Source organism: Labrus mixtus, chromosome 8, assembly GCF_963584025.1.
Source record: "Labrus mixtus chromosome 8, fLabMix1.1, whole genome shotgun sequence".
NCBI classification, from domain to species: Eukaryota; Metazoa; Chordata; class Actinopteri; order Labriformes; family Labridae; genus Labrus; species Labrus mixtus.
Genome location: NC_083619.1, coordinates 25,511,928 through 25,536,206, shown reverse-complemented (window position 1 = coordinate 25,536,206; position 24,279 = coordinate 25,511,928). Strand labels below are relative to the sequence as shown.

The following is a 24,279-nucleotide window of genomic DNA, read 5'->3' as shown; positions in this document are numbered from 1 at the left end:
CATGTGTCTTCACTTGTGCGTGTCTACTTGTAGAAGAGTAAAAGTTCTTGAACAATCAGACAGAGACGATGGCTTGTGAATTGAGGATCTGTTCATTTCTCTTGGAGCAGTTCTTTTATAGCATCCCAATCATCCCGTTATGGGCAATCATCACACTGGGCAATTACAACATGTGTGCTATATAAAGACCATTTCCTAGAAGTTTCTTGGCCGGACAAACGGATCTATTATTAAGGGTGGGTGGGTATGTGTGTACGTGTATCAGAACATGACCTCATGATCAGAGGTTAGATAACTACTGGTTTGTGCCTGTTGTTGTCCAGATTGTGTGTTTCTGTTATGATTCAACCTTTAAAACTGCAACATACTATGGTTTGGGAAATCGGCGTCATTAAATAAAACATTCTGATTAATAACAGATGGGTTGCAAGTATTTTTGAGTTTATTTTGCTTGTCATTTTAGCTCATAAATGTCTCGTCTTCCTCTTGGGAAAACGGCTGTTGATACAAAATTTGATGATGACTGATGATGCACTCATTTTCCAGCATTAAACTAAAAATCTCAGGTTAGAGTTTCAGACATGTAAATCACAAGTTCATCCCTCCAGCATTCTTACAATAGCATGTAACCCATAAAGCCCCCTTCTGTTGAGAGGATGTTAACTCACTCTTTGAGTTAAATCATGCTTTAAATAAAGCAGAATTGTGTTTCCTCCACCGAGCATTGTGTTGTGTAATCACAGCCAATTGAAACTGTGGGTTTTACTGTTTTGCACTTTGGTGACTCCTGTAGTTTGCGTTACAGATCATGACGTGCTGAACAGAAAAAGGCTTCAGCTGAAATGTCCACAAACTCTCTCTTAGAGGTTCTATTTGCCACATTGTTTTATCACCCTCAGCTCAGCTGTGATAAATGGGTTTGCCTCTGGGATAGGGCACGACTGGTGATACATTTATATTCCTTTTTGTACAATGTTTTGAAAGGTGGCACACTCAATATTTTGTGCATGCACTTCTTTTTCACAATGAGGTTTAGAATCGGCTTGAAATGCTTTGGCAGGAAGCTGAGTGGAGAGAATTGTCTCTTTCACAAAGAACCTGCTTGATGAATGATTCAGTTTGATCTTGATTTTGTCCTCGTCTTCAGCTTAATTTCTCAATTTTACTATCATCTTTCATCTTTCCAAGCATGTCTTGTCCCTTTTCTTATTTCCTCTCTCTTTTTCAAGCGCTCTCCTTGCTTTAAATTACCCTCTTAAGTGTTTTTTTTCTGTACAGACATTGCTACAGCCTTAGCTAGTTTATCCGGCTCTGTCTCTTTTGCCAAGTGTTAAAAAGCACCGTTGGTGTTCCTATCTCAGGGAACACAAACAATTATCAGTTTCTCTGCTGCAATTATGCTGGAATAGACTCTAAACAGAATAATTGTACTCCAGTAATCACTTTCTTGAGGAGTGGGATGCGGAGGCGGTTTAATTGGACCTCGCTCTGCATTTGTGTATTGATTGCCAACTAATCAAGTATTGATTTGCATGTGCATGCTCAGTGTGTACTGTAGAGCATAGTTCTAGTGCAACATTTGAAAAATGGAGTGGAAATGTGTTGTACTCTGCCTGCAGGAGACATTGGATGTTTTGCAGCCTCCTGCTGCACGGGGCCCATTAGGACTCTGACATGTTATCAGGCTGCTGAAATTACCAGCCAGACTTGTTATTCTCATGCAAATTATGAGCTCTCACTCCGGGCCTGAATGGAACAGTGCGCCTATCTCCTTCCTCCCTTTTAGCTTCCTGTCTGCCTGCTCACTCTGCTTCCCGCTGGCTTCTGCCTCCGCCTGTCCGGCCCCTTCTCCGTTCCGCATGACTCTCACTGCGAAATACTCCCGTCTTTCCCCCTCGACCCGTCAGGTGGAATATCGGTGCATTATTAATGATTCAGCAGTCCTTTCTTCACTTATTCATCCATCTGTTCCTTGTGTTGAAGCGGCTATCCAAAGCGGACTCGCGTCAAGCTTGGTTTGCCTTCAACAGTGATGCTGAGGGGAGATCTGTGCAGGCTGACCGGCTCTCATCCTCCCCTGTTACACAAGCTGTGCTGCTCTTATAACAAGAGGAGACAAATTGAGATGGATTCAGGTATCAGAGTCCTTACAGGGGAAGTGGATCCCTGAAGTATGAGAGCTGAAAAAAAGTGGACGCCCACCTCGGGTTAGGTTGGATGTTTGCTGTTTTGTGAAACAGAATTGACCCTTAGATCGTCTAAGAGCAAATGAAAGTAATGGCTTTTATATATAATACAATTTTTGTGAAAAGCAGGGGGAAAATATCAAATTATCAGTTAATGGGATATGTGACCTAAGAAGAAAACCAGGCTTGAATTAATTGGATAGAGCTTAATTTAACTGGTCCGCCTTTTCTCAATGTTTTTTTTTTATTTGCAGGAAATTTCATGCAAAGGAATATAATAATTGCTTTTTATAATGATAAAGTGACAGTGCACAATCGACAGTTTTTCCAGTTTATTGCTTATGTAATTTAGAGTGGTCAGTAAGACCAGAGATATACTGTACATGCTGGCCTCCCCTGTGTCTGTTTGAGTTGTCAGCTGTCATCAAAAATGAACACGTTGTTGTTTGCACCTGAACAGTAGGGGCAGTGTAGAGGCAGAGGGGGTGAAGCAGAGTCAACAGCAGCGAAGACTACAGTGGTAGGGTCCGTTACATCTGTGCACGGAGGAGACTGCTGGACAAGCAGATTGTGGATGATTCCAACTGTGTGCTCTGTCCACCATCATCAGTTGCCTGAGCTGATCTGATGTTACTATTGATTATTACATCACTATAAAGATCTGATCTCAGAATTTACATAATAGTAACCTCCTCAAGTGTTGTCATGTCTGTTGTTTACATCCCGTGCATCTGGTAGTTGCATACAGTCTGAGCTTTCTGGTTTGTCTTGTGGAGGTATCCTCCAGTAACACGTGTAGAGTACAGGTTAGTATGAACAGTTACATGATTGACTCAACAGGTTATCTACTTGAACACAAGGATAAACAGAAAGTTAATGTCCGGCACAGTTGGCGTAACGTGCAAGTTGCACATTAAGCTGACCAACACCTTTGTGCAACAATGTGCAAGATTTTGTAGTTAAGAAAATGATTTAATATATTAAATTGCAGATAATGATGCGTGCAGCAACATTGGTGTCAGACTTATCTATATGCACTTTTGTCTTACAAAAACATATTGGACTTAAAGAGAGAAAGATGTCACACTTTTTATTTTTTTATTATTTTTTATTTATTTTCTTAATAGGTGCAATAGTGTGACAAACTGGTGACATATACATAACAAATGAGGCACAAGCACCAGTCTCCCAAACCAAAACAAAGCTGTCCCTGCAGTACACCCCTCCCCCTCCTCCCCCACCCCTCCATTAGACATTGATTTTATTCTTATTTCTCTGAAGTAATCTATACTAAAAAAAAGTATTTCCATCTGTTTTGGAAAACTTCTCTCCATTATGCCTCAACTTACAGCGACCCTGAGTGGGCGGTGCTGCCCCCCCTCACCGGCGTAGTGGTGGGGTTAACGGTTGCCCAAGAAGTACATCAAGTAGAGAAACATTTTTGAGCCTCTGAGCGACACATAGGCAAGTTGAAGGAAGTGCCATCCCATAAGTCTTAACACAGAAGAAGTGAGAACAGCAAACCCGGAGGGAGTTTGACTTCACACTTCAAAAATAAAAAAAGATTGACCTCGACATATTTAGTTCGGTTGATATCTGCTATTTTACTGTTTAAAATGTCAAGTATTAAACCTTGCAGTGAGTCAATAACTATTTCCTACACAGGACAAAATTAGGAGGTTATAGAGTCTTCAGTTAAATATAGATCATGCTATCAACACTCTCTACCAGCATCAGAACATGCCAGCTGAACACAAGCACTCAAATATGAACTATTGACTTCTTGGAGGTGTCTATGTCGGCGCTGTTGGCTGGATCTGTAACGTCATTTCTTTTAGACTGTGCATCCTATCCTCTGTGTGCCCTGCTGCTGCTGCTGCTGTCAAGATGTAGGCTTCAGGGAAGAGGACCCGGATGCAGACACACAGGCAGAGCGGGTTGAACTAAAGGTCGGCAAGTTATGGTTGACAACTTGAAGACAGTGTGAAAAGGAGGCAAACGGAGTGTGACAGGATAAAAGAGCTGCAGGGCCGGTCAGACAGGCAGAAGGTCTTTAAACACAGTCAGTGAAGGAAACATGCAGGACACCGTATAGAGAAAGAAATCACAGAGATGGCAGCACACAATAATGTGGAGGAGAGCTGGGAAGTAGGGGAGAGTTTAAAGCGTGGCATATATTCAGAGACTCAATGAGGGGGACACGGCACAGGTTTGATTAAATAAGGAAATGAGAGACGGTTTTGCATCTGGTGGACAGGCTGGGAATGAATATGTAAAGAGACCCATTATAGATACTAGGTTTCTGAAATGATGAAAATAGCATCCCCCCCCCTTGAGAATGGAACCGACTGAGGTATCAGAGTTGTAAAAAGTGCTTCTCCTCTTTCCTATCTCTTATTTTTCTTGACTATTATTGAATGTCTCCATAGTTTATTTGATGATTTTGCACAGTAGAAGGAGAAAGACAGAGAGAGAGAGAGAGAGAGAGAGAGAGAGAGAGAGAGAAGGATAGAAAACAGGAAACCACAACCAACCAATCCACAGCCAGTAACAATCAGTATTAATTTAAGAACTTATTCCATTTTTCGTATACAAGTTATTGTTGTTGTTGTGTGCATCGCTGTGTTCATATGGACCAGCTTCTGCTAATTGCCCCTGGTGGGATTAATTGTCACAGTTAGCAAAAATCAAAGAAGAGGACCCAAGTGCAGACAAAAAGGACTGGATGGGTTTATTTCACATTTTGTGGGTCCATAGACACTCGGGTTACTCAAATATATGTTCAAAAACACTGAAACACTGCGGGGTGGGGGAGGAAAGGGAGGGGTTAAGAATGGAGGGACTATATAATTTGATGATTTACTGTGATGTGTAATTTGACCTCCATTGACGAAAATTAACACTGAAAACACTGAAACTACAAGATGGCTCTCCAACAAATCTCCAGGCTCATTATGAAATCACCAGTTGTTAGGAAAGTCTCCATTACTGTTGTAGCTTAGCATCAACCACGCAGCAGAACCAGTCATATGTTACATAAGATGTTATTGTTGTAATTGGTGTGGGATGACCAGATGTGACCGAGCCTTCATACAATATTAGCCTGAAGGAGAGAAATTCAAAATGGTTTCGCTCTCTGCTTAAAATAATGAGCTTTTCTTTGACACTGGCAAATGTTTCACCGGGCCTTGTTTTAGAAAGCCTTCACATAGCAGGGATCGCTGTTTTTAATATGGCCGGCAGAGCAGTGATGTCACACTCCTGACCCTCATTAGATCAGACTCTGTTTCTCAGTGCAGAGTTAAAGTTGGCACCTTTATAGACACTGGAGGAAAAATAGCACCCCAGAGATCTCTTTTGATTTAAGGTGACAGCCGTAACAGAAAGCGTTCAGAGCGTCAGCCGTCAGCTCACTTCTGTTTCAATTATATCTGACAGGGTGGACACTGTCGGTCTTCTCTGTCCATCTGATCTCTCTTCCTCTTTTCCCTCTGCAGCGTTTTGCTCGTGAGTAAAGGTCAGAGCGTCTGCTTCTTTTCTGTTCTTCTGTCAGCGGACACGTCTGTTAGTCGAGTGCTTATTAGCTCTGGCCTTTAGCTCTTCAAAGATCAGACTCCAGCAGCCACCAGACCGACACTGATTCGTTTTCACCGCTGAGCTTTTTCTCCTCGACCTGCCAGCACACATTGTTCACAGACATGTTTGACTGGTAACTCAAATAAGGGAATATGAAAACTTGACGTTTTTTTTTTTTTTAACTGCACTGCTCTGAAACGGAAAGAAACCAGTATAACTTCAACGGGTAAATCAAGACGACAGATGTGACTTTAAAGCCCCTCTGAGGAGTTTTTAAGTGGTTATGGAACAGCCTGGAAATGACATTTAAGACTCTTTATGACTAACAAAACAAACAAGATCATCATTGACTAGATTGACACCTTTTATATTGTTGTTTTTTAATGCCTGTAACTTCTGCCATGGGGTAGGTGTCAGAATAGATGATATACACGAGCTGAAGAAACAACTTTTTGGCACATTTTTCTCAGCAATGAGACATACAAAAAAAGACTGATGATATTTTGTGTCAGTCACTACCTACGCATTTAAACAATAAAATAAGTAAAAGTTAAGACACTCTGCTTCGTCCACAGGGGGGCGCCAAAATCAACGCAACCCAAAGTTCTTCACAGCAGCTTTAAAGTTTTATACTGAACTTAATATCTCTCTGATGCCTCTGCAACATGGCTGACCCTTTTCTGCTCAGATGTTAAGGACCAAATATTCAAACCTGATGTGTAAAAAAGGCCTTTCCTGACTTCATTTGCTTTTTGTTGAAGCAAATGACATTGACTGAAATCATTGTGATTGAAGTGAGATGACATTTATCTGTTAGGTCAATGTCAGGTTCATTCAAATGCTGCCTTAGTCTGCAGAGATTTCTACAAGCCCTTTGAATTTTTTATAACCATGGACTGTGCACCTCCTGTCATCTATTGATCTATACTGTATATACTGTATTCCCAATCCTCTTTGCTTCGGGTGATTGCCTTCTTTTTTAATGCTAATTCTTGTTGTTTATCCACTATCCACCAAATCAAGAAATGTTTTGCAGTCATGTTGCCATCATGTTTCTATAGTGCTTGTGCAAAAAACTTGGTCGATAATCGCGTTAAGAACACTGCAAGGAGTCACATTTGTCATCAGAGCTGTCAGTCATGACTTCATCTGAACTTTTTTTGTCATCCCAAAACTAATTAAAAAAAAACACTCAGAATGATGGAGATAAATCAGCATTATTTTATTTTTATAAATATATTTTATTTATTTATTATAGATTCCTGGTTAGCTTTTTTTAATTATTATTTTTTTTAGCTTAATAGTTATATCAAGCCAAAAAAGCCAAAAAAATAAATAAATCTGTTTGTACCTGCCGGATCTACCAGAGTTCATGAATATGAGCTCACTGATTTGTCTGGATCTTTCCCCTTCAGGTGTGGAGTGAGTAGCAGCCAAACAGGTCTCAGCTTTGGGCTCTGAGCAAGGTAAAATTGAGCGTGAGATTAACAGCCAGATTGGATCAGTGTCAGAATCTACTCGTGAACCTTGGTGGAAAGAAGCTGAGCTTGAAGGTGAAACTTGAGCCGACCTGTTTTTTCAACCGTGGCTCTGAAAAAGTTCTGATACTTCCTGGTCGGCTCATTTGATATAAGATGTTGCCGGACCAGAACAACACAAAATTGTCTTTTAAGTGTTTCCTGTAAGATTTGTGTGACAACAAAAGGCTTTGTAAGCATTGCGTCGTCTTCAGTGCTGACCGAACAACCCAGTACTGTATTGTAGAGGCTTTGAACACTTTGTTTGTCGCTTTGTTTCAGAGTGCTTATTGCTGCTAAAACGAAAAGCCAACATCCGCGAGAACAAGTGGCATTTATACTGTTTGTCCTTTAATGATTTCTGAGAGCTGTTGGACTCCCACTGTTTGTGTTTGTCGCGGCCTTTCCCTCCGTCTCTTTTTCGTCGAATCAGTGATTGTGTTTGTTGTGCTTCGCTCTCTTTATTTGTGTGTCTGTTAGCCAGCGCTCAGTGGGACACCGGTCAGCAGCCTCCTCCTTCAGAATCATCCATCTGGCGTTGGAGCTCTGAGGCATCACTTGGCCTGACAAATCACTTTCCAAACACACAAATTCATGCACACACACAAACACACTCTGGCTCCTTCTTGCTCTAGTAACAGTTTTCTCTGTCTCTGAAAACAAGCAGAAATTTAATGAAAATGTGCTCGTGATCAATAGCTCCACGGCCTTTATTGAAAGCGCTTTGGGATAAGACATAAGCATGGTGTGCAAAAAGCCGACGCTTTATTGAAAACCTGCACTCTTGAAATAACTTACAGCATGATTTGCCAAACTCTTATTGACCACAAATACAGGTGATCGATACGTTACAAGAATGCTCTTTATGGTTGATATGTATTACGAGAAATGATACTAACCTGCAGTGCTACTTTAGAACCAATCAATGCTTGGTACCACAAGCTCCCATTGATGATATTCTATACAGCGAAGAACCCCAGATCGTGTAAGCAAAGTGTCCAGCGGGTCAATAGATGACGCCACAGCCTTTTATCGGGGCTATTTTTGGGAAAGGGGTGCTGGGTGGTCAGGCTTTTCTGTGCAGCAAATCAATGGAAGGCCTCGCAGCCTCGTATTGATGATGTGAGGCTTTTGAAATGTAACAGTGATGTGTGGAGCCAAATTGTTTGCTATGAACTAAATATGCAGCATAAAGGAGGTCCGTTTGACTCCATACATTACTGAGGATGATAGAAGAGTCTGTCACCACATTGCCTATCACACAGCATTGCATTGTCCCAATAAAAAAATCAGTCAGAATCAGAATCAGAATCTGGGTTTATTGCCAAGTACAGTTACACATACAAGGAATTTGACTTGGTGTATTGGTGCTAAACAATTAACAAGGAAATAACGCAGAACTAGCAACAACTTAAATAATACAGTATAAGAAGCTATTACAATATATACAATAGAATTTAAAAATGTAAAATATAAAACATAAAAAAATGAAAATAAAAATAAAAAAAACACAAAATGTACAAAAGGTGCAATGTAGGAGCTGTGCAGTGGACTATGAGAAAAAATCTTAGTGTATGTAACTACTCACAGAGTGCATGTAAGTCAAAAGAGTAATGGGAAATCTGCATTAAAGCCCCTGACTGCAGGGTTACATGTTGGGTGGGAAATGTTCAAAACTGAAAGAGGTTTTCATCTATGAAGACAAATGGACTTAAACATGGCCCGTTTAAAAAAAAAAAGCTATTTAGAAACGTTTTGATTACATAGTAAAAATTGAAAAGCTTTTTTCCTACATTTAAAAAGACTTCAGTGTCTCAGAATGAAACCAATTATTTCAGCACAACAATCAACATTCTTGACACTGTGCTCCATTGCGGCTTTGAAATTGGTTTAAATGTTGGATGAGTTCGTTCTTTTGGCCCTGACAGTAAAATATGATGTAAGCTTAGACTTAAAGGTCAGGCAATTACTTCCTCAGACACGTATGCACACCGGTGATTTAAAAACATGTAACACTGTGAGAATGAAATCAATTGAATCTTTTATTAATTTGTTTCTCTCTCTCTGCAGGAGCTGGAGGCTGGTCTCCCCTCACCTCGGACCGGTATCAGTGGTTGGAGGTCGACCTGGGCGAGCGGACCAAAATCACCGCTGTCGCTACGCAGGGTCGCTACGGCAGCTCCGATTGGCTGACGTCCTACCTGCTGATGTTCAGCGACACGGGACACAACTGGAAACAGTACAGACAGGAGGACAGCATAGGGGTGAGTCCGTACTTAGAGTGCAACAAATGTTTTTCCTGCCTCGTTAGGTATCAGATGAAATACACGAGTAAAGAAAAGCAGACAGTGCTTGATAAGTCTGAAAGATATACCATTAAAGTGAGAAAAGCAGCTCATGTCTCTGGATACAGAAACTGTGGGCGTCAACTGGTGACTCAGAGAGCAGCAAAATACAACAACAAGCAATGAAAAAGTTCAGCTTTTTGGCAAGAAACCCCCTTTTTGTGTTGGAAGCCTCTGCTTGAGCGGCTCTGGTGTGTGAAATGTTAAATCTGTTGTTTCCCTGAAATTGATGAATAGGCTGCATTTTTTCCACTTTGGGCTATTGTCTGCCTGAAAGGAGTCCATTATAGGGGTTGTTCAGCTGCAGTAGAAACAGTAGAACGATGTCAAATCCAATAAAATAAAGATGATTTATACAGCATACAGTCTTCAACACACTGCAGCACATGCAGAGTTTAGGTATAGCTCCACATCTGTACGTTCAACCTTACTTTAACAACCATGCTAAGTGCACAAACAGTCCTGTAGGTGTAATGTCATTTAATAGAAAGAACATCACTCAGGTTTACTACAGCTCATTCTCCAGGACCATGTTTAGTTGTGGTATTTAGCTGCAGCATCAGAAGGTCTGCACAGATCAGTCCACCCCGAGGAGATAATCACAGTCATCAGGAGGCTGTGACTCTTCGTTAATAATGGATGAACTGATCAAAGAGCTCTGCTGACTGCGTGGACTTGTTGCCAAAGCACTTAAGCTGCTGTTGATGGACACCGATGCGGGAGAGTGAGGCGGCCCACGGTGTCACTTTGCCACGCTGCTGAGACTGTGAGTTACAACATGATGCACGGCTGGATACTAAAAACAAAAAGGAAAACACTGTCTAATAAATATCAAGTTGTGTTGTAATGTAGACCCAAAAAAGCAGCAAAAATTGAAAGGTCAATGAGGTTTTTTATTGCAGGGCATGCATGGTGGACGGCTGCCTGGCTTTGATACTGGTTGAGTCAGAGCGGAGGAGACTTTAGGTGCTTATCTGGTTCCGTAGGCAGACGGAGAATGTGTTGAATTGTTTGTTGGTGTGGCAGACTCGAGGAGAAGACACTGGTGAAATCTGGACAAAAGGAGAAAAACATGTTGAGAAACACGAGGAGGAGGCACCACTTCAGTAGACTGAATAACCTGGCGATGAGTAGAGTTGATGAGATGCAGGTGTGTGATGCCACCAGGTGTTTGATTGAAGAGGCCACGCCCTCCAGAGATACACACACACACACACACACACACTAACCCTGCAGTCATGTGGTGTCGGACACGTCGGAAAAAACGAGTTTCAGAGTTGAAATTGCACATGGACGCTTTCTGAAGTCGGAAAAACATCTCGGAAACTCGGGAAAAGAACTAAAAGTTACTGTTCATCAGATTTTCATATCTTGTCTGGGTTGCCCCTGTTACCATAGAGACTCTGCTACATGGCAGCCTCCACCACCAGTGCAGAAATGTGTGTGTGAATGGGTGTAAAGGCTTTTTGAGGGGTCAGAAGTCTATAAAAGTGCTTTGTACGTACAGACCAAATATCATAAATGAGAAGCAATAAATTGAAGATTGTTCAGAGAATGTAAGGATGTGATCTAACATGAGTTCCTCACAACGTGCAAAACTCAGCTGGTCTCTGCAGAGCTGATCCATGTAATATAATCTGATGGACAGCAGAGGCAGTGAGGCATCTTCCCCTCGTGGACACATTTCCTCTTCACACAAGTGTCATGTTGGGTTGTTTTTTTGTCCCCTAGCAGTGATGCTACATGCTTCTGTGTACAGCCACAGGAATACTAAACATTTGATCCTGCAGAAAAGCAAACACAGTGAAAAAAATCCAGTCAGCCAGTTCCTAATATGTCGGAGTTTCTCACTCGCATGCTCCTCCTAACAAGCCTTATGCCCGAGCAAATGGTGCCACACTCTCAGAAAATATATGGTGTATTAACCCACTGTGAGCGGAGACATTTATCTTGAGTGAAGCCACATTTAGTACAGCTGAGCAGAGAGGAGCTTTTTTTTTATTAGAACGCGAGCCGAGGCAATTTCCTGGTGTGGAGGGAATCCAGCTAATCTGAGCGCTGAGAGAGCAGAGAACTGCTCCTCACTGCTTCAAAAAACATGTTGATTTGACAGTCTACATTAACTGAACACAATCCCAGTCACATTTCAAAGTGTGTCTCAACTTCTGTTTATAAAGGAGCCAAGCTTTTACAGAGCCTGTCAGTGGAGAGAGTTATTAGTGTAGCCGTTGAATCTACCGCAGCATATTGCCTTACTGAGAGTAGAGGGGGGAAGTTTTCTCTTCTTGTTCATCTCTGGAAGACTGGGCAGAGGAGTTTTGTCATTTTGTGTAAATAAAATGCTTGTAAGCTGAAAAAATAACAACAACTCTGAAACAAAGGTGTTAGACATTTTGAGCTCCAAATAAATATGAAGAGAGTAGACAAAAAGAAGAACTTCTGCTGTTGTTAACCGTCGCTAAGGCAACATCCGACCACACCTCAACACACGGGCCCTTTTTTTAAATTCCTGCAATGGATGAAAAGTTGGCCCCTCCTCCCCAGCCAACCCGGCTAAAGAAAGGGAGCAGCTCTGAACCAAGTCATGACTGATTCTGAAAAAGACCTGAGCGTGCTAGGCTAAGCTTATCTTGCCATCACTGTCAATAACATTAGCTGTAAACGCTGTGAGACAAACGTACCTGCCAGACGTATACCTAACTGCTGACAAGACGTACTTTTCCAAATAAAGCTGTTATTTTAGGAAGTTTAGAAGTAATATCTAGACATCTTTGCGCCATTTTTGGGCACCGCTTTGGTATCGACGCTTCATTTTAAGTGGCTCTGTTTTGACCATGATGTCACTGAGTTGTAGTGATTTGAATTTGCCACCTTGTGTATCAATTGGACCAAAAGTCTCTGATGTATAACAAAGTGTAACAAAATGTTGTCAGTATGTACATATATATCAATCTGATATTGGTGGGGCTTTTGGACCCCTTGCAGAGGCTGCGTTGCTATACTTCACGGCCCAGGCTCAACACTGCATCTGTGATCCATTAACAAAAAACATGGCAATTTAATGTGTGAACCAAACGCTGCAGGACTTGTTATCTCTCTGTGTGAAAAGACTGCATGTGTCAGCTCTTCCCTCTGTCTTTCACAAACACTTTGACAGATTCAGGTTGTGATTGTAAAAGATAATCAGATGTCTCCCCCTCCTCAGAGTTGTTTACTGAGCTGTAGGCATCTGGTTCAGCAGCTTTGTGGAAACAACTGCGTTCAGCTGCTCGTGCTATAAAAAGCTGCTACATGACCCGTGAATCTCACTGATGCCTCCCAGCTGTGCATTATATTCACATAATGTACAGTATACAGTCACACGTACCAAACGAATGCATGCTGGTTTTTATGATTGTAATATGCTGTTGAGTGAGTAATTTTATTCAAACTCATAAAAAATGTGTAATGGTCACAAAAATCTATTATTTGGAATTGTGCACATGAAATGTGTTTTTACCTTTTTTTGTAGCAGTCAGCACAAATTCACACTAATGTGTTTCAGTTAGAATAATAATGCCTTTTTGTACATGTCAGCACAATAATACTATATGGCTATGAAACAAATGACGTGCAGGCCAGCCTTCAGGGCGCTCTGCCAGATAGATATCACACAGGAGACTGTTGTTTGAGTCCAGTGTGGATCCAGAAGTCAGTATGTTGAGGTATTATTCTAGCTCAAACATATCTTTTATTAAACTTAACCAACTTAATTTGGTGTCAAACCAAGCTGTCAACCTCTGGTGTTAAAAAATGAAGCCAATGCAGAAGTACAAAAACCTGCTATTCACTGAGTGTCAACTTCAGGCTGGCTGCAGAAGCTGGCTGCACCATTCAAAAATGCCTTTTTTTACTGCATTAATAAACATATTTACAGCCTGGTTAAGAAAAATAAAACTGTTTTGCAGAGCTCTTGTGTTTATCGGCACACACTGTACTGTGGGGGGAATATTTATCCGTTTTGATTTTGTGAACGATAAGAGTTGCTGGTAATAAGGCGCCTGGCTGACCTGACTGTCTTTTAGCCTGTTGTTTGTTCTTTGTAATAAAGCAATAAGTAAGGTCTTTTACCTGCTTATTGTGTCTCGAGATAACACTTGTTTTGAGTTGACGCTATACAAATAAAGATTGATTGATTGTTGGTTTGACTGAAAGTTAGGTTGAGACAGTATAATTTCCAGCATGGCTTTCAAAGCCCCCTTCAGTATCCAATGGGTGATGTCACTCAGGCCTCATCCTTGTTTATTTACAGTCTATCTGCCAAACCAACAAAATCAGTCCCAATAAGCTTTTTCATTTTTAGAAACTAGAGCTACTTGGTAAGGTTTAGAAAAAGATAGCCGCTTTGTTAAAAAAAGTATACTTCAATAAACCTTAAAAAAAAGTTTAATTAAATATTTAAACTTGTATCAGATGAAGATATACTTTCTTTATATCCTTGCATTTGTGTACACATTCAGCTGCACTATGAAAGCAAGTGTTCACATACTTGACTATGAATTATGTGTGTTACTTCTAGAGGACACACAAGAGAGGTGAGGCTGTCTGCAACTGCTGTAAGTGCAGGATGTAAACAACAGACATGGTGACACTTGAGGAGTCTTCCTATTGTGTTAACTCTGAGCTCACAGCAGATAAAGCAACAGCAGCGTCGACATGGATGTTATTTGAGCTAATAGAACCCTTCTATGGCACCATGTAAAAAATTTCCTCCGAGCAGGGATGCAACGGTCCTGGACTTATTTCCATTTCCGTTTCTACATCAACCTCTTAAATGGAACTTATCTGTCCCATTTATTTTTAAGGCATTTTTGCCGCTGTGCAGTTGCATTGGCACATCGTATAGAGGTGGATAATTGCAAACTTTTTCTATCAGCGTTCTGCCATTGTTGTCCCTGCTGCTGTTTTGACCCCACCATATCTACTCTGCCTCTGCACTGTACCCTCCACTCATGTCTCCACACTGCCCCCTCCATTCATGTGCATACTGCATCTAGTAGGGTTGTTTTTTTAGGATGTGCACAGTCGACACTCCTTCATGTTCAACAGTTAAAAAGCAAGCATATCTCCAGCCTTAGGGTGTGCAAGTCTTGTGTTAAATTGACCCATCATGGCCCCAAACTCAAACTTAACGACCTTCATGGCTCTTTAATGCCACCTCACATTCTACAGGCATGAAATATATTAATAATCGTAATGCATGGTTAATGCTTATAGACATGATAAAAAGGGACATTTGTATCCATGGACACGATTCATGTTTCATTTAGGCCAGTATTCATTGAACAGCCATGGGACTACATTTCGTTCTGTGGATCTTGCTGTGAATCTTATTAGTTAATTAGTTGTAAACAATATTTTTATGCAAACATAATCAAGTTGGAAGTTCCAGACACACACTTTCAAGCACACATGTAACATGCTCTATTATAAGACTATTAAACGTTGCAACAAAACGGCTCTCTACATCAAATGAGGTCCAACTCTCAATTTCTCATGATTAGATAGGAATTAACGAGTTAATTATGTGTCAAAGCTTTTCTTCTGCATTGGGAGAGCCAGTTAACCTGCATGTCAACTTCAAGGCAGAGATGTAATTAGGATAGATTGCCAGATGGGAGAGATGGAGAGAGATGAGAAGAGTGATCAATCAGGCATTTATCAGTCAGCCCAGACTCAGAGCAGAGGCAGACGGAGGATGGGTTTGCTCCTTGTGAATCCAGAACAAGAGACAAAAAGGCTTGAATATCTAAAGTGTTAGGTATCCGAAAATCCACATGCCACTTTCCTTTAGCCTGAGATGATGTTAGTGAATGTAAAAACAAATATTTGCTTCCATCGTTTGTGGACGGAACAAAACTGAGTTTAAATTGATATGAAGCAGAAAAAAGATTCATATCCTTAGAAGTAGGCCGTAGTGGATCCGGAGAATTTTTTGCATTTTTATCTGAAAAATTTGATAATTAAATCAAACGGTTTGAGGTTTTATTCCTGCCATAGACTGACCAAGGAATATGATTCAGCTATAAAAAAATTCTGCACAAAAAGTGGTAATAAAACTACTAAAGAAAGTGGGTTTCTAATTTTTGCATCAAAACTAATGGATGAAAAAGATTTTAAGATTTAAAGATGTTATGCTTGGCTGAGGCAGAAAAGTTCATCAACTGAAATCAAGAAACAAGACATTTTAAGTGCAAAGCCCACTGCCTCTGATTCATTGTTCAAACTCATCAAACCACTCAGTGAGACTGTCATGCACTGTGGATCCGGTCTTTGTAATCCTGTAGAATAAAGCTGATGACTCAGTTCAGTATTGATTTACAGCGATGCTTTCCCGTAAAGTTTTGGAACAAACGCAATAAAATGCACCAGACAGCCAACAGTTATTCTCAATGTATGGGCTAAACATTAAAGTTTTTGCTGAAATGTGTCATCCATTGAAGTCCAGTCAATGAACAGCAACACAAGGAGCACTTGTATCTGTGTTGGTCAGATTTTATCATGTGCCAACCAGGAACCTGCAGGGGCTTGTACCCATTGGATTTTAAGTCTGATGCATTGAGCACTCTGCTTTTCTATTCAAAGATAAAAAAAATTAAACAAATCCATCAGAATCCCTAAAGTGGTAGATATGACTCACCCATTTTCCTTTCACTGTTTTCCACTTCAATTTATTTGCTATTGTCTCCCTTTCTTGTGCCATTGTTTTTCTCTCTGTAATATAGAGGTGTTGTTGTATCAATCCATCCCAAAGTTCTTCTTCCAAATCATTGTTAGGTCAAGTATATCAATTTTACCAGGAGTGGGGTTTGAACCCACAAGGGCTTATGCCCATTGGATCTTAAATCCAATGCCTTGACCACTCGGCCATCCTGATGACATTCTTTTGATTTATTTAGATTCTATGTTTTTGAAAGATGAAAAAAGTTATCTATCAAAACCTGTAATATGAAAATATTTAAAGTTATCCAAAGTGTCTTTGAGTCATAAATTTTATTCCCCTTCATCAGTCACACATTTCTAGTGACATTGATTTTCATGCTTGCAATTCATAATTCTAGTAATATCATATTTGTTACCAAACTTTGTTTGATCAAAGATATCATCTAACAGATATCAGGAGTGGGGTTTGACCCCACGAGGGTTCATGCCCATTGGATCTTAAGTCCAACGCCTTAACCACTCGGCCATCCTGCTGACTTCTGAAAGGTTTTATTTGGCTGATCAAACTCATCAGGGATGATGAAATATATTCCATAGGCCTATTTTTTGTTTTGGGCTGCAACAGCGTGGTTTCAAATAGGATATGAATCCTGAGAGTGTGCTGTTTTGTTAGGAGGTGATGAATTACGTCAATTACGCAATATTCCATCTTCTTTTTGTCTGACCCTCTACGAGATCCATAAAGCGCCACTTAGTATGATACAAGGATCAACATAGACTTCCTATTTGCAGTGATTTTCCTCTACTCAGTAAAGGTATTTCCTTTTGAGCCTGACTGGTTGTTACCAAAGTTCTTGGCACAGGTCTTCATTTGATTAAAGATACCAGTTTACCAGGAGTGGGGTTCGAACCCACGAGAGCTTGTGCCCATTGGATCTTAAGTCCAACGCCTTAACCACTCGGCCATCCTGGTGACAAATACATTTATTTGGCTGCTCTAAATCAGGGATTACCTTAAGGTAGCTTCCCAAGCTAAAGGTTTTTTAATCTTCCAAGCCAACGATCTTTACAGTTGGGTTGGGTTTGAACCAATCCTGGTGACTTCTGCAGACCATAGCAGATCTTGTGTGTCATCAAATGGAGACAGGGAGCATATTTTCATTGTGTTTTTGTGTCTTCAGTCTTTTCCAGGTAACAGTAATGCAGACAGTGTGGTTCAGTACAAACTGCAGCAGCCCGTGATCGCTCGCTTCCTCCGTCTCATTCCTCTGGACTGGAACCCCAACGGGAGGATCGGCCTCAGGCTGGAGACCTATGGATGTCCTTTCAGTGAGTCTCTTTTTTTTAACCAGCCTTACTTTACTCTCAGGGATTTTCAGAAGGGTCAACAGATGGGGCGGCTCGCTTTAAGGTGGTCTTTGTAATTATGGAAACTCATGAAACCCACTGTGAAGCAACTTGTGCTCAGTTTATGCGGGAAAAGCAGTAAAGATAATGGGTGGATGGATGGATGGACATACTTTAAAGTTATTTCCAACATTTGCTTCATGCCTCCAATCTAAATGGCGATCAATTTATCAATGGCATTTATTAATCAAAATTAGTATTTTGCCAATAATAGAAAAATGTTTCTTTTATATAAAACACATTATAAAGTACAACAATGCTAAAGGGATTGGCATGCATCTGGTAAAATTGAATGTGTGTGTGTGGAGAGACACTTTTAATAGGTTAACATGTTTTCTCCCCGACGAACAATCATAAAAACTAATTTTCGCACATAGTCAAAGTGTTCGTGATTTTAATTACGTGTTGTTGTTTTATCCCATTTTCACACGTAGAAAAAAACCACAAAGGCTTTCTGCCAACTGCTGTTTCCTCTGTTTTAACAATGAACGTTTTTCACACCAAACTCCAGTGAGCAGTGAGCAGTGAGCTGCTTTGTGTATTTCACAACAGATTTGCAGTACAAACTCTCCAGCATCAACACAATGGAAATGACTACACTTCACACTTTGCTTTTTACATGCTCACCATCACCACATGTTATTCCCTTAATCTTCAACAACCCAAACTCAACATAACGGCTACTCTAATGGAAATACTTACTTTTACTGTATCTATCTTTCTTTGAATATACAAATGAATACATCACATATCCTCCTTCACAGTGGGCTTCCTTTAAGACACATGATTATCTTGTTATCTCCATAAGCTGCTAACAAAGGCATCTACTGCCACGTCCATTCCTCCACCAACATATCAGTCAAATTTGAATTTTATGTCAGGACAAGATGATGCTGAATTCATGTTGATGATGAGAAAGATGTGTTTTTCTGCAGGTATTACTAACATGTTGGGTAGATAATATATGGCCCACATAGATGTTATTAATAGATGTCAGTTTGCTGCCATATTTAGACTTAAAGTTATTTTGTTTATTTTATGTTGGGATACTACGCCATGGTGTAAGCCAGGCCCTGCAATGATGTCATCTACTTTTTTGTCTTACAGCGTCTGATGTCATGAGTCTGGACGGCGTCAGCAGCAGCCTGGTGTTCAAGTTGAGTCCCGGGACGAGGCAGACGTCCAGAGATGTCATGTCTCTGCAGTTCAAAACCCTGAGCAATTCTGGGACGCTGCTGCACGTAGAGGGAGAGGGAGGACTCGGCCTCAGTCTGGAGCTAGAGAGAGGAAAGCTGCTGCTGCTGCTCAGAAAAGGTACAGCACGCAAGATACTATTACCTACTCATAAATCCTAAAATGTAATGAGAGATAAAAGAAAAAATAGATTGAGAATGGCTTATTTTAGAAACTTTAATAATTGGCATTTCCAGAAAAATTGAAAACAAACAGGTTGCGCTCTTTCTACCTGAGAAATGATATTCTTAGTTTTTGAATTCATTATGTTCTTTAAATATTGTTCGGGTGCAGAACATTTGTATAAGATGGAGGACAACATAAAGCAGTCTGAGAAAACTTTAGATTGGTCGTGGTTGGGTGGAGACAGACAACACGCACGCTGCAGCCTGATTGGTTTAAACTTGGCTCACACCTTGCTGCTGTCTGCTTACAGCCATGATGGATGGTTCCCGCTCGTGGTAGCATGTGTTAGGGCCGGACTCTGCAGGACTTGATTCATGGCTCACAGTCTGTACAGAGGTGTGTGTGTGTGTGTGTGTGTTCTAATGTGTGTGTGTGTGTGTATGTGTGTGTGTGTGTATAAACAGGGTTAAACCAGAGGTTGTCAGGCTGCCATGCTGAATCATCACCATATGGCTCACCTCTCTTCAGGGACCCCATATGGCTGCTGAAATCCCTTCTTCATCCATCCCACCCCTCCTCATCTCCCTCTACATCCCTCTGCCTCCTTCACTCTCTCTTCCTTAACTTTCATATCTCCCAAAACACACCTCTTTCCATCTTCTTGTCTATCTTCTTTTTTTTTTTTATCTCTCCCTTAGTCTACCTCTCTACCATATGTCTTCTTTTTTTTTTTTCAAAATATTCTCCCAAGCCTTTATCCTTATCTTCCTTCATCCATCTTTCTTTCATCCATCTTTTTTTTTTTTTCCCCGCAGTCTGTCGCCAAGTTATCTCCAACTCTCACAAAGAGCCTGAATCCTGCAAGGATAGATTGGCAACACATAAAAGAGTGGCAATGCTTCTTGAAGAAAGTTTGTCGTCTATACACGTTGTCTCACTGAAGACACGGTAAAATAAAATAAAAATAACTTTTTCCAAGTAAAAAAAATGGTCAGGGATGTTCAGTTATCACTGCTTGTATGCCAAATGTGCAAAATAGAACCCATGTTTTTTGCATATTGTTTAATCCTTGTTTTACCTTAAATACATTTAAATATTTAAAATGACACATTTTACACAATTTTCTAGGACACATAGAAAACATGCATACAATCCTTTGTGACTCATCATTGGCTAGTGAGGCATACAGTATGAGCTATCTGTGTAATATCATGATTATATCATGAGTTGTGTATTTGAGTGTAAATTGCCAAAACCTTTACATTTTCCATATTACTGTTTTCTTTCCCCCTCCTCCTCCTCCATCTAACATTACCCAGAGTTTCATCAATCAATCAATCAATCAAACATTATTTGTAAAGCACCAATTCATAAGCAAAAAAGCAGGTGAAATATCGTACTCATTGTCATGTTACCTGAGAAAATGGGAAATGGGGATATGGGATAATATGCAGGAAGGATTTCTTCCTTGTATTCCTCGCGTTCCTGTTGTCCACACTTCCTTGCAGCTGAGGTGGAGGTCGGAGCAGGCCTTGCATGAATGAGGACGGCGGTGGTTGTCGGGACAGAGCAGCCCGATGGTGGTGGCTGGACGTCAGGGACGTTTGGTGGTAGTAGTGTAGTGTAGGGTTTCATTACACCATACCTCCCTGTTGTTTTCATCATTAAGCCATGCACATGATCATCCAAATCTACTTGATATATTTGATCAAAATCACTCAGAAACTGTCACAGAAAGTTTTTACCCTTACTGCATTTGAAGGCCAGATTACTGATTTTAACAGGATCAGTAAAACTTTCCTAAAGACGTGGACACTTGCTCATACTAAAGAAAGCCTTTCATCCTATAAGAAGAAAGTTCAATTTTAAAGAGTGTGTCATCTTAAAAGAAGTCTGCATCGAAGTCTGCATCATTCAGAGAAAATTAAAGCTGTCCACTTCAATGCAAGGAGAGGGAATAAGAGCAGCTCTGCAAACATCTTGTCTACTCTCTGCTCTTTATTTGTCTTTTTCTGGCTGTCCTACAACTCCTTTCTGTTTTCCCTCCTTGTTTATATCCTAATTACAGTTGTTTGCTTCCACAGATCACCAGTTCCTACACCAGAAGAGGCCATTCTCTGTCTTTTAACTGTACTCTCTTCATCCATCTAACAATGTTTTTTGTTTGTTTTTCTCTTGGCATTTTAGTATGCCCTCGTGGTTCTCAGCCCTTTTGCTTGTTTTTGTTTTCAGTCCAGTGCCCTTCATCATTCTTCCTCTCATTATTTCTATCTATGCCCTCCTTCCATTATTTTCTTCCCCTTTATTTATTTCCCCCTACTTTTGTTGTCTCTTTTGTGTCTCTACATACGCTTTTTGGGTTACAGATTGTGTAATTCAGGTCATATGCCTTGTGCATTGAACCTGAGCTCATGCATGGACCATTCTGCTTTGTTGCACTTACATCAGATCCAGGACTGACCTCCCTGGGGTCGTTACGCTTCATGAGGCAACTCTGAGTAACAGCGATGCACACAATCAACAATGCTTTCCTTTACAACACAAGAAGCATAACATAGAATGCTTTATAATTATTAAATGATTTGTTCATGTTGTCTAAGTCTGTTGTCTGCCGGCATAGACCTACCCTGTCTAAAAAAAAAAAAGGGGGTAGCAACTTTGGAAAAAAAAAAACAGCAAGAATTGTCTGGATTTAAAAGTATAAATCCAAAACAATCCCAAACCACAAGATGTTTTTGTGGAAGGCACCCACCAGATTTAAACAAAAACTTCTAAACTTTTAATTCTAAAAGAGACCTGGCAGGTTAAGCAATATGCGAAAGATCAAAAATCATCTTCCTTTAACCTGAGATGTGGCATTATGTCTGTGCCTTTAGTAAAGCACAGATAAATTACCAGGAGTGGGGTTCGAACCCACGAGGGCTCATGCCCATTGGATCTTAAGTCCAACGCCTTAACCACTCGGCCATCCTGGTGACTCTCTCAGCTTCTGCTTGCAAAAGTTAAAACTGTAACAAACGCCATCTACAGTGGTACAGTATTTAGTGCTGACGCGAGGTGGTTCATGGTTCGAATCCCCGTCAGACAGTGCCTCTCTGTGTGGAGTTTGCATTTTCTCCAAAGACCGGGGGTCATTTGGTGACCTTAGGTTTGAATGTGAGTGTGTCTTGTTGTCTGTCTCCATAAGCGTACCTTCCTTTAGATTTGTGAAAGTGGAAGTTTAGTACATCGTATCAAAGAGAGCTCATAACTTGGTTCTGTCCTTTGAGGTTTTTAAAGGCACAATTTCACCGCTCTGATATTTTCATAATAGCCACAATCTACCAGAAGGGATCTTTGTTTGGTTAAAGATACTGATTTACCAGGAGTGGGGTTCGAACCCACGAGGGCTCATGCCCATTGGATCTTAAGTCCAACGCCTTAACCACTCGGCCATCCTGGTGACTTCAACTCTTAAAACATTCATGTAAATTCAATAATAATCTCACCGAGGCGTTCAATTCAACAAGTACACAATGACAATTAAATTGACGGATCACTATGAAACATTTATAATCAAACCTTTATGTGTGTGACTGAAAACGATGCTCCTCTCCAACACATTCATCAAAGTGTCACGTCGGTGAAGTGTATCATTGCTGGCTTAGAACAACCTATTTCCTCTTGTGTTGCTTTATTTAAAATATTCCCTTGCCATTTATTTAGACACACTTTTGTTTTATGATATCAAAAGTTATAAAAGTGTCCTGCACAAATACTAGAGCTTCGTCCCAAAGCATATAAACACATGGTGGTGACTCTTAGATATGTAATCACCAGGAGTTGGGGTTTGAACCCATGAGGGATTTAACCCCCTTGGAAATGAAGTCCAATAACTTAACCAATCAGCCAACCTGGTAGTTTATGGTGTCACCATAAACATGTGGATTTCAGCATGTACATTAACAGTTGTATAGTGATAACATACTTTAGTTGATTCACAGTGCAGGCTGGGAAACATGTCTACCCCAGGAAAAGCATCTTTACAAATGTCTCTATTAAAGAGATTTATAGAAGATGAACCTTCGACAGCAGACTTCTTTTAATGAGCCTGTTCAAACTGCAAGACATTCAATGAAAGATACAAGTCTCAGAAAAATAAATGGATTCATCTTAATAACCTACTAAAATATTTGATCTTAAGAAGAGTTAGTGCAAATTGAAAATCATTCTTTTGAAGTGATAGTGGAGGCACTTTCTGATAAGGGCCCTTGTTGTCTTTATATGATATCAGATTCAGAGTCGCACTGAACAGCTTTGGTGAAATTGCAGGCAATATAAGATACAGTGTGACTTTGGAAGAAGAATGTAGAAAGAGTTCAGCAGAGGCTGCAAGACTGACGCTCCCAAACATACCCAGTCCTCTCTGCTCTGAAGTCATAGAAATGCTGTCAGAGTTTGATGAAAATACTTACTGTCCTTCCTTCAGCAGCAGACCTCCTCGTTCAGGAGCAAAAATCAGATTTCCTGGATTTCTCACTGGCTCAAGGCATGCAGCACATATAGAGTATGTAATCCAAATTGCATGTGCATGCTCCAAAGATGAAAAATGTTTCGATTTGTTGAGACCCCGCGACCCTTCTTCTGTACCACCATCACCCTGATGTTTAAATTTTTTAAATCTGCTGACCCGGAGCTTGTTAATATTTTCGCAGCACATTCACGGTCCCCTCAGGAAGTAACCTATTGATTTCTGGTGACCCACCCCGTTCACAATTCATATCACAGTCTCGCTCAAGGACTCATTGACAGTGGGCCTTGCAGTACAAGCCAAGACTTTTCCAAAATCAGTCCCAGGAATAAGAAATACTACTGACTCCTCTTTCTAAAAACACAGTGTACAATCATTGTGACACAATTACAATGTGTATTTAATTCTAATATGAAGGCTTCAAATGCTGCTAAAGCACCAAACTGAGAGGGAAATATAGACAGACGACAACATGGATCAAAAAGGAAAGTGAGGACTTGGGATGTTATGATCAATTCATTTTGTATGTGTTTGCTCTTGGACCTCTTTTATTGATTCCAGCTCTCTGTTTCAAGCTGTTTCATCAGTAATCAAATCATCCTGAAGATCCTGTCACACTCTACTCTACCTCCTACATCTTATTTGTTTTTAAGTCTCGCCATCGTCTCTGTCATATT

General features: G+C 40.5%; 1 protein-coding gene and 5 non-coding genes across 6 annotated transcripts in view; 1 reads left to right on the top strand and 5 right to left on the bottom strand.

Moving 5' to 3' along the window:
• The window catches only part of LOC132979529 (contactin-associated protein-like 4), a 110,614-nt gene that overhangs the window by 35,415 nt on the left and 50,920 nt on the right, over positions 1-24,279 (top strand). The window contains exons 3-5 of the mRNA XM_061045400.1: positions 9,350-9,543; positions 17,508-17,655; positions 18,841-19,047. Coding sequence (XP_060901383.1) covers positions 9,350-9,543; positions 17,508-17,655; positions 18,841-19,047 — 549 coding nt within the window. The remainder of the gene's footprint in view (positions 1-9,349; positions 9,544-17,507; positions 17,656-18,840; positions 19,048-24,279) is intronic.
• trnal-uaa (transfer RNA leucine (anticodon UAA)) lies at positions 16,458-16,540 on the bottom strand. The gene has a single exon. It is a non-coding gene; the product is annotated as a tRNA-Leu (tRNA).
• On the bottom strand, positions 16,778-16,860 carry trnal-uaa (transfer RNA leucine (anticodon UAA)). The gene has a single exon. It is a non-coding gene; the product is annotated as a tRNA-Leu (tRNA).
• On the bottom strand, positions 17,217-17,299 carry trnal-uaa (transfer RNA leucine (anticodon UAA)). Its single transcript has one exon. It is a non-coding gene; the product is annotated as a tRNA-Leu (tRNA).
• Positions 21,985-22,067, bottom strand: trnal-uaa (transfer RNA leucine (anticodon UAA)). Its single transcript has one exon. It is a non-coding gene; the product is annotated as a tRNA-Leu (tRNA).
• On the bottom strand, positions 22,452-22,534 carry trnal-uaa (transfer RNA leucine (anticodon UAA)). The gene has a single exon. It is a non-coding gene; the product is annotated as a tRNA-Leu (tRNA).